This window comes from Panicum virgatum, chromosome 4K (assembly GCF_016808335.1).
Source record: "Panicum virgatum strain AP13 chromosome 4K, P.virgatum_v5, whole genome shotgun sequence".
In the NCBI taxonomy this organism is placed as follows: domain Eukaryota; kingdom Viridiplantae; phylum Streptophyta; class Magnoliopsida; order Poales; family Poaceae; genus Panicum; species Panicum virgatum.
In genome coordinates, this window is record NC_053139.1 from 42,339,768 (window position 1) to 42,350,084 (window position 10,317).

Genomic DNA, 10,317 nt, shown 5'->3' on the forward strand with positions numbered 1-10,317 from the left:
TGAAATATATTTTTGTAAAAAATGAAAAAAAAACCACGAGAAACAGCAAACACACTCTGAACTCCTCTTCTTCAGATTCTTCAGAAAAGCAGAAGAGCAGTGCATCCAGGTGCAGGGCGTGTTTTGGTCAGGCACTCAGTCAAAAATTTTGGCCACCATTTGGTTTGAATCCAAAACTTGGCTTTGTAGCCCCCCTACTTTGGGCCTTTGAATTTGATGGCCAAAATCATGGCCACCAATTTGATGACCGAAATGTGACCATGCCGAAATTTGGCTTGGCTACTGCATGGCAATTTTAGGCGCGAACATAACATGATAAAATCCCATAATTGCTACCAGGAAGAGCTACGGACCCCCTTCCTCTTCTTTCAACATTCCATGGCAAGAGCTGATGCACAGATACATTAGTCATTCAGGCTGATAAGCAACCTCATGTTCATCAGGCGGCACAGGTCCCATCTTTGCACGAACGCCTTGTCCCCAACTGTACAACAGGCAAGCGTTTTATACACAACGACCCTCCCAGGCCTGCCGCACCTCGCAATCTCGGGTAGGCCTCAGCGAGGGCGACGTGCCATGATGGCCATGGCATCCCTACTCTTCGCTCCAGGAAGATCAGGCTCTGGTCACGCCGCAGTAACATTATCTGACGCCCCCGGCGACGCGTCAATCTCGCTGCGCCGCCGTGCGGGTCGGTGGCCGGACGGGCCAGAGCGGCAGCCTCCAGAACGGCCGCTTCCGCGGCTTGGGCAGCGTCCCTCCGGCGCCGGCGCCGGCTGCGGCGGCCTCCTTCTCCGAGCTCAGCATGTTCCACATCACCTGCACGTCCTGGTACCCGCAGGTCTGCACGTCCTGGTGAAGGTTCAGGATGCCACATTCTGCATTGATCCATCCCATTTGGAAACAAGTGGGGAAAAAAAGGAGTTACTTCCTGCTCAAAGCTTCTGTTGAAGCCGAAATCTGAGGGGAGATAACGAAGATCAAATGATGAGCCACAAGAATCGCAAAGGATTGCATAGGAGATTGGGTGGTTCAAGGCATAGTCACAAAGCTCCTGGGTTGACCGGGTCGAGGAACGGGGTTGAGAGTCGAGGGTCGTCACTTTATAAAATTGTGGTACGAAGGGGGTATACCTCTATGGAACGATAAATTATTATGTGGAACGCGACCCTGATTCATCGTGGTCGATATCTTCGGGTCCATGTGTCTTTATAAAAACAAAAACTATATATGTGCTACTAATGAAGAAATTAATCTGCCCAAGCATATAAGAAACGTATAAAAGAGTACATTTAGACCATGCTACACCTATTCAGCTCATTTTCTAACAAAAACTACACCAATCCACTGTCATTAACCTCCTTATCCCAATTAAATCTGCAAACAATGGGGCTGCGACCCCTTTCAAACCGGGACGCGATCCAACCTTGAATGGGACACTGATCCTCTTCGACCCCGACTCTCGAATCGGAACGGCGTTCCCGGGTCGTGGGACGAGGCATCGACCCCGAATCCTGTGACTATGGTCCAAGGTCCAATTGTCCGCATGCGCTCCCAACGGGCGGTTGGAAGCACAGAAGGAGAGTGCCATGAATCTTGGCAAGCAGGGACCATCAACGATCGCTAAATGATTTGTTTGTTTCTTGTGGTGATCTCTCTTTCTTTTTTTCCTTGAATTTTACTAGTATGCGTTTCGGGAAACCAGCAAGCCTTCCTCAACCTGTGTTCTACTATGGTTTAACAGCGCTAGCTGGGTGCCTAGATCTGCCGACACTGCAAACAGCTGCGTGTTTCTCTTGAAAAAAGAATCTTCACTTTAGCATGCAGGAATCGAAGAAACGAGCTCAAACTTTCGATGGCATTGTGCAAATCTTAAAATGTGGCTGCTCGTAGCTGGCGTTTGTGCAAGAGATTCATGCCATGGGGTACTGTTCAGTTGCCGCTCCTGCGCTAAGTTTTTGCTTTCAAATCAGTCGAGGAACACGATTGCGCTGAATTACGAAGAGAGAAGCGCGAGGAAGTAGTGCACGGTGGCTTACCGCCTTTGCGGACGCGCGCGCGGGCGGCGGCGACGGCGAGCCAGGCGCGGCGCACGGGCGCGACCACCCTGGCGCGCCACCACGCCATGACGCGCGTCCCGATCTGCTGCTGCCGCTGCCGCCGGCGGCTCGCGGGCTGCCGCGCGTCGCCGCCGCCGCCCGGCTCGGTGGGCCGCCGGGGCCGACCGCCCAGCCTCGCCGTGGTTGAGGCCGGCCGCTGCGAGGAGCCTGCCTCTGCCCCTCTGAGTCGATCACTCCCAATGTACCCACCTTAGCCCCCTTGCCAGCAGTGTTTATATGGCCTGGTGTTTGCAAGTTTCCTTAACCACTGCCTTTGTGACTTGGCACACACATTATCGTTGAGTGAATGACTTAACCTACTGCTCTTTTATACTATATCTAGTAGAGCGTTTCATATGAACCTTTCCAGAGGAATCTACGAGTTTTTTTTACCCTCTTTTCTTTATTTTTTATGCTCACACTTTCTTTTTGTTATTCAGGGAAAAAGTTTCACCAATTTATTTCTTTTACTAAGATCCTCTACGTGGCTGTTAGGCGTTAGGATTACGGCTAGCATTCACATGGTTTGAATCTGCAAAACCACGATACAGCACAAAAGCTTTTGCGTAGAATTGTTAGCAAAAGTGCACTTATGCGTGTAAATCAAAGGTCAAAACCATGTGCCGACAAAAGTAGTTCCATGTGTGTAAACTCCCTCGTAATTCAGCCGACAACAAAGTTGAGTAGCAGTGATTGGAAGAGCCGGTTTACTTACGGTTTGAGCCTGCCTGTGGTTTTGATCTGGTTCCACCTGTGATTTGGCAGTTGGGACGCATGACGTGTCTCTCGGTTGTTGGGAGGTCCGGGAGCTTTGGGCGGATGGACATGGACTGGCTCAGCTTCAGCTCAGCTCAGGCTGTACCGCGCGTGGGGTCACGCGACGAGCTTCACGTGCTCCGCCCAAATCGCTCCAGGATCCTGAATGATCCTGTAGAGATGCAGTCCCGAGTGGGGCATTGACAAGTGGGGCATTCTTTTACTCGTTCCGGCACCGTCTTCCAATGGCCACCGTGGTGTGAAACGCCGAGCCCCCACAATGTTTCTTATTCCTCAGCCTTTCAGTTTCAGCAGCAGCGCCAAAGCTGCAAGGTGCGTGCCGTGCCGGCTGTAGAGTAGATGGATCACATGAGCGTGTACAGTCAGCGACTGGCTGTGGGAAGAACATGGTAACCGGATAAGATTCGGCAGCGACCCTGTGAAATTATGCTAATTTAGAAATCAATTATTGTGAGGGGAAATGGAAAAGAACATGCAAATGTACCTTAGTTTAGACTGCTGAGAACAGTTTGACTTCCATACAGTTCCTTTCTGGATCTGGTGCTGTTCATGCCCATTCCGGTGCTTACAGTTATGCAGTGTATAAGCGACGACCCCAAAGCTTTACCTCATAAGCACGTACAGATCTGCAGAACACTGCATGACAGACTTGGGGCCATCAATTATTGCCCTGCTGATTGGTACTGTTCAAATTAGCCATTTTCCGATCTTTGATCTTTGCACTAGGTGATGATGTGATCTCCACTTTGCAGGCACAATGTGCATGCCTCTGCTCGAGGTGCTGTGGATTTGAAGTGACGATGCGGCTGCACTATGGGAGCCACCGTTCCTCCGCTGTCCGCGTGGATGGCATGGAGGCACTGTCACCCTGGTGGACCAAGGAGCCCTGCACATAAGAGCAATCATGTAATCTTGGCTGCTGCCTCACGGTGCAAGTGAATACACTGTTCTCAATTCCAGGGACCCGACCTCCCTTTCTCATGCGTCTAAAATGAGGGGTATCAGAAGTCTCTCAGGGGGGCCAGTGTATCCTGTTGCTAATACATGATGCAGCACCACAAACAAAAACAGTTCGGTAGGTGCCACATGCATGATGTAGCAAATTGCATCTCTGTCTGGAGCAAGTGTTATGCATGCATATGGTTGTTGGCAACTTCTGCCACGACAAGGAGATAATGGAATGCACTTGGGAAGCTATGATGTCAAGAGGACCACGTAACATTGTAGACAAGGGAAATCATCACAAATGGCTTTCCGTTCAGCATGCAAACACACAGGGATGTGAGGGAGAAGCAGGAACCACTTTGACCATGGATTCCAGCAGTTGGGTATTATAATGCATCTAGACTACAAAGATATAGAATTGGTTGGGGCTATTGGAATCCTTATGCACTCAATATCAAAACCAACTAGTGCACAATAAGGGAACACTGGTTCATATTTATCCTATGCCATAGTTGTACGATGAACACATGCACTAACTACTGAGTAAATCCCATTCATCATCCACATAAAAACACCAGAATTTGTAGACCGTTTATATCCAGTATTTCCATAGAAACAACATTCCATTAAATATTTATCTGGAATTCAGAAAATGGCAATGCCACGAATTTCTACAGTATAAATATGCCATTCCCAACTAATAATTAGTCCAGGAGACAAGCAGACAGGACCTGCACAAATGATTTTCAACATGATTGAAAGGATGATAATAGGAACACTAGGTGAAGATAGCAAGTTTCTTTCAAGCTACATAATATCAATAATAGTGTCCCCTTCATCATCCAGCTAAGAGCCTAAGATCAAACTGCTTGGTGCTGATGTGGATGCCAATTTTAAAGATTTATTCATTATACTTATAACAGGAACAGAAAATAACATGACAACTCGGTAATCTTACCTGCCCATCACAATCACTGCTACAATACTTGGAAATCACGAAGCCAGCTGGGCAGATAAGATAGACCCTTCAATTGTGAATGAATTGTTTTGAGATGATTGAAATTGTCTGGGGGCATGTCTACTGCAATAATAAACTTGCATAAGCACCCAGAGGTTATATGACTTACCTCCTCACATCAACATCCTTATTGCTAATTGTAGGAGCAAAAGCAATAGGCACAACAATATGTCTTAACAGGATTTGAAGTACACCAACACTCTCATAAGTCATAACAGATGGAAAAGAAATGCATAATGCCATATTGTAGGGACGCTGCACAAAAGTTTTGCACGAGCAAGTGGGTATCTGAGTTCAAGTTACTCTTGGGGTAACTCACCAAGCATGAGGGATGCCAAATGCATAATCATCATCTAATGCCACTACAGCTGGTTTCTCAAAATATTCCATTCTTGTATTGAGCTGTGTTATCGTAAACCTTTACCTGCAGTGACTATACTGCTAGTGACTATACTGCTAGGAACAATAATCTGCAGAGAAAGTTAAGACACCAACTGATAATAAACCATCTAAGCTTTGATGTTTGACCTATGATATGTCCAAAACTATACAGATTAGCACAATCTATATTACTCTGTTGTTCAAAATACCTTTAATAATATTTTTTATCGAACATGCAGGAGAGCTGCATCTTTGGGAGTCTAGAAATGCGGTGCGGAATGGTAAGAATGAAGTACATCCTCATTGCATAGTTGAAAAGATTTTAGCATATGTCGATATGGTGCTGCTGCATATGTTTAAGCCTGTTCCGTCCAACAGGTGTGATTCTCCTAGGCGTAAAAAATGGGATCCACCGCCGGAAGGATGGGTGATGGTAAATGTTGACGCAGCAGTGTTCCAAAGGGCTAATCGCATGGGGATGGGTATTGTAATCAGAAATCACAAAAGTGAGTTCCTGGCTGCTTACAGACAGGGTTTGGACAGGATCATTGAGCCAGAACTTGCAGAGGCTTTTGCTTTCAGGCAAGCTGTAACCTTTGCTTTGGGACTCAATTATAAACGTGCCATAATTGCATCTGATTGCCTATCATTGGTCCAGAAGCTTCATTTCAAAACTTTGGATCGATCCAATACAGGGATCATTGTTGAGGACATCAAGAAGATGGCATGTATTCCTACTGTTGCTCTCTCTTTTGTTCATATTAGTAGATGTTGTAATGAGGTAGCACATGTGTTGGCACGATCTGCTGATCAACTAGTTGAAAAGTCTTGGTTTCATGTACCACCAGAGTTTCTCTGGTATACTCTATGTAATGATCTTTGAGCTAATAAAAAGCTACCCATTGCAAGTCAAAAAAAAAAAAGAGAAAAATGAGCGGTCCAAATACAAAAGAAGCAAATCTAATCTTGAACCAGAAATGAGAAAAGCCGAGCAAAGATCTAAAAGAGCTATAACAAGATAACTAAAACAAAGGACCAGACCAAGGGAACCCAGGAACCTAGACTCGGTTTTCTCCCAACTCAAGGCAAAGGGAGTAGAGCCCTTTAGCCCCTGCAAACTTCCATAGGTTAGCGTCATCTTTGAAAGCTTGGACTGCTGCCTGTAGATCTGGAGGTGCACCTTCAAAAACACAAGCATTCCTATGTTTCCAAAGGGTCCAGGCTCCCAAGATACAGTAGGTATTGAAGCCCTTCCTATGTTGCTTCAGTAGTTTCTTCTCTGCTCGCATCCACCAATCAGCAAAGGTCACAGATCTCGTAGGAGTTAGCTTTATCAAGTTAAGAGGTTGTAATAACAGCACACACAAGAAGTGAGAATGTGTTGGGCCGTTTCTTCCTCTTGGTCACAAAGAGGGCAGCGCTCCGGGTGAGACAGTCCCCTTTTTTGCAAACGATCCGCCGTCCAACAACGGTTCCTAATTGCCAGCCACACAAAGGTTTGCTAATTGCCAGCCACACAAAGGTTCACAAAATACCTTTAATAATATGACTCCCTAAAAATTTTACAAATAGATGTTAATACAAATTATTGGCTACAAAAATCATTTTGGCAACATTGTAAAGTCAGAAACATCAAATAAAAAATAACAGAGAGAAAACCTAATGAACTTTGGACCGGTTTTCATCAAAGTAGGGTGAAAACAAAATATTACAATTTCACGGAAGACCGATTACGGAAACAATTTGATGTGGCCCAGAGGCCCATGGGCTGAATGGGTCACATCTTGGGAATTGGGATGTACCCTGTTGATTCACAAGGAAGCTACAACAATGTCTAATAACAACAAACAATTATTCAGAAGTAAAGACTATCGAAACGACTGAGGAAGTTTAAGGCTACTTGACAAATGAATATTTTTGCAATGTGTATAAATAATTAAAGAACAGGCACAGGAACTTAGTCACCGATTTGGAACATAACTCCAGTTGAATGGAAGAAGTACCTGAGCTGAGTATATTGATATGTAGTTCGTTCTTAGTCCTGCACACTGCAATTTAAACACTTGCAAAATTGCAGTCCTGCAAGAGAGAAATGTAAGAAAATCAAAATTTTCTGTTAGTGACATTCAGATACCTAGCAGGAGTTTGGGACTACTATATATAAAGAGCACTTACCCCTGGAAACAAAAAAGAAATATATCTTCTATCATGTAAAATAAAAGCAATGTCTGATGCACTGGGCACAACCTGCAATACTGAATGAGCTACAATCTGCAAGAGGAGTACTCCTTTTTCTCATTCCACATCAACAAATTGAGTACAGTCAATATCTTGAAGAGTAATCTTGCCGAGAAGAAGATCACTCGAATGCATAGAGCACAAGGGGAGGCATTTCTTGTTCAGGCTCTCATGAATGGCACTTAGTCCATGGACCCACTTATTCTCATTCAATGGATCAATATTAAGGCGATTTTGCAGCAAACGTATTCTGTAAAGCACAGTGTCTGTTTTTGCACAAAAATGTGCCAGGCATGGATATGACGTGTCATCGACTGCCAGTCTCACCAATATCATTGTCAAGGCACCATCCACCGGCTTTGGGTCAGACAAATTCTTATCACCCATCATTTTGATCTCCCGTTCCGTTGGGAAGTGCACTTCTGCCACTCCATCATCATTTTCTACTTTTAAATCCTTTGTGAAATGGCTAATTGCTTGCCTCTTAGTGCACTCATGCTTCTCTGCTAAAGTCAAGAAGCAGGAGAACCTCAAGTGGTAACTGACAACAGTCTTGACCATCTTGAAGTTCCGACAGCAGCAGAAAAAATCTAGCCACCTTCTTCCCACACCGGCATACCATTTGATGATGTCTGCATCATCCAAACAGAGAAGTAGCTTGATTGGCCGTGGCCGACCCATGGAGTTTGTGAATCCAGCTAGCTTTACTGCCTTCCTTACAAGCTCTACTGGCACATTAGCCCTTATCTTCAAGTCTGTCAAGTCCTCAACAGTCCTCTTCTCGTATTCTTTCTCTTCCTCCTCCTCTGCTAGCCTCTCCTCTTCTTCTGCCATGTCATGGCCCCTCTTAGGCATCAAAAACCTGTCAAGTGTCCCCTGAAATTTGTCATATGAATCCACGAGAGCAGGCGGCAATTGAACTCTCACCCTGGTCAGTGACAAGAAGTCACCTGATGTAAGCAGTCGGTGCCAATACTGGCAATGCTCCTGTGACTTGAAGTATTCAGCCGCTGTCTCCTCTGCCCAATCCTTGAACACTTGCCGCACCTCATTCTCAATCTGAAAATCAAATTGAAACTCCTCACCCCGCCTCACTCTCTTGAACAAGTGGTTCAGTATCTTCAAGCCAAGCTTCTTCCGCCGTGTCTCCCGTGCATTTTTCAACTCCTGCGCCTTTTCTGCCTTCATCTTCAGATACTTCTTCCTTGCCCTCTTCGCTTTCTCTGACATGGGTGGGTGCAAGACTGATGGTGGCACAGCTTGGAATTCTATCCCGAGGAACTCAATCTTCTCTGACACAGCACTGTGGATGGAGCTGCCCAACCTGTCCACCTTCACCTCCAAATCCCTCTCCAACACTGCAATGATCCTGTCCCTGATCTCAATTGTGAGCATCTTCGACCCAGACGTCACAACCAAAATATCATCGAGGTACCGAACTGCATAGACTCTTACAGGTGTATGCAGAACACTGTCATCCTTCATTCTAGGATTCTTTTTGTGCACTTCCTCCCTGACCGCCATCAACTCTCTATCCACAGGATCGAAGAATATTTTCACCAGCGTGGCCGTGAGCTCCGACTCCTGTGGCAGCCCGCGTCCGAGCTCGCAGCCGCCGAGCTCAAACGCGACCGCATCAGACACGAACAGCTCGTTCAGGTACTCCAGGAAACCGGGATCATCGACCTTACCGGAGATGGCGTCGAGCAGGCGGCGCACGTGGCGGGGGCCGAAGCGCTGGCGCGGGATGGCGACGCGGAAGAACCAGGACGCGCTGGGGATGGACCTGAGGTACCGGACGGCGGCGTGGCGGCCGCGGTAGGCGAAGGTGGCCGCGCGCGGGGCGAACACGGCGTCGAGGGCGGACGCGGCGCAGCGCATGGCGAGGCGCAGCGGGAGCGTGGGGAATGGGAGCGGCTGGCCCTTGAGGCGGGACGGGAGGAGGAGGCGGAGGTGGGAGGAGGGGGAGGCGAGCGCGGCGGCGGCGGCCGCGGCCGCGGCGACGGTGGTGGGTGGGGGTTGGGGCGGGGTGGGGAGGGAGGGGTGCGCGCGGCGGCTGAGGTGGAGCGCGGAGGCGAGGAGGACGGAGGGGTGCGAGAGGAGCGGGAGGAGGGAGTGGAAGCGGTGGGTGGAGGCGGAGTAGTGCTCGCGGCGGAGGAGGAGCTCGAGGTCCGCGGCCGAGAGCGGCGGCGCGGCGGGTGGAGTGGTGGCGGTGGGAGTGGGTGCGGGCGCGGGCGCGGGGGCGGGGGCGGTGGAGACAGCGCTGGATGCGGGGCGGATGAGGCGGTGGAGCGCGCGGGCGCGGGCGAGGCGGCGGAGCATGAGCCGCGTGGAGGTGGAGGCGGTGTACGTGCGGGTCGGCTGCGGCAGCCGGGCGGGAGCAAGGGAGAGGTTTCGGTCTCCGATCGTGGCGCGGTGGCGCCGCTGCGTCACTGTAGCACAAGGCTCATTTTACTGTTCCAATTTGAGTACTGCAGAGGATCCGGTTCCGTCGAGGACTCGAGGGAGAGTGGGAGAGGGAGGAGGGCTGTGGCGTGCAATGGTGGGCCGATAACGGGCCGACTCGTGTGCGCTGGGCCGCCGAGACGCACGTGACCCGACGACTTCTCTAGTTTCCGGCCTGTCCGATATATTTTTCGGCTTCAGAAATGAGTATATTTTTCAACTTCAGAAATCAGAAATTCTCTACTGAGAATGTATTATACCACAATTACTACTCCTTCCGTTCGAAATCGTATGTCGCTTGAAATTTTTAAATATATATTCTTTACTATGCACCTATATACGCTATGTTAGTAAAAATTATATATCTCAATTTACCAAAATAACCTACAATTTGAAACAAAGGAGTAAAAGAAA

The 10,317-nt window shown here is 48.1% G+C and overlaps 2 protein-coding genes across 14 annotated transcripts; both read right to left on the minus strand.

Moving 5' to 3' along the window:
- Positions 1-313: 313 nt before the first annotated feature.
- Positions 314-2,294, minus strand: LOC120704942. The gene is made up of 2 exons (XM_039989491.1): positions 2,040-2,294; positions 314-878 (listed from the first exon to the last, which is right to left on the minus strand). The coding sequence occupies exons 1-2, from the start codon at positions 2,125-2,127 to the stop codon at positions 667-669; spliced, it is 300 nt and encodes a 99-aa protein (XP_039845425.1). The 5' UTR covers positions 2,128-2,294; the 3' UTR covers positions 314-666.
- A 330-nt stretch (positions 2,295-2,624) lies between these two features.
- Positions 2,625-9,891, minus strand: LOC120704941 (nuclear intron maturase 3, mitochondrial-like). Of its 13 annotated transcripts, XM_039989482.1 has the most exons (6): positions 7,396-9,891; positions 7,224-7,299; positions 4,780-5,272; positions 3,622-3,762; positions 3,361-3,546; positions 2,625-3,292 (listed from the first exon to the last, which is right to left on the minus strand). In XM_039989482.1, the coding sequence occupies exon 1, from the start codon at positions 9,778-9,780 to the stop codon at positions 7,516-7,518; it is 2,265 nt and encodes a 754-aa protein (XP_039845416.1). In that variant the 5' UTR covers positions 9,781-9,891; the 3' UTR covers positions 2,625-3,292; positions 3,361-3,546; positions 3,622-3,762; positions 4,780-5,272; positions 7,224-7,299; positions 7,396-7,515. The 13 variants fall into 13 exon arrangements, with proteins under 13 accessions (XP_039845416.1, XP_039845414.1, XP_039845413.1 ...); XM_039989480.1 differs by having other exon boundaries at positions 3,361-3,762; positions 4,780-4,846; XM_039989479.1 differs by having other exon boundaries at positions 3,361-3,762; positions 4,780-4,902.
- Between the last annotated feature and the right edge of the window lie 426 nt (positions 9,892-10,317).

Coding starts and splice junctions, on each gene's coding strand:
- LOC120704942 (XM_039989491.1), bottom strand. CDS start 2,127: ATGGCGTGGTGGCGCGCCAGGGTGGTCGCGCCCGTGCGCCGCGCCTGG. Junction 879..2,039: donor CGCGCGCGTCCGCAAAGGCG/GTAAGCCACCGT, acceptor GGATCAATGCAG/AATGTGGCATCCTGAACCTT.
- LOC120704941 (XM_039989481.1), bottom strand. CDS start 9,780: ATGCTCCGCCGCCTCGCCCGCGCCCGCGCGCTCCACCGCCTCATCCGC.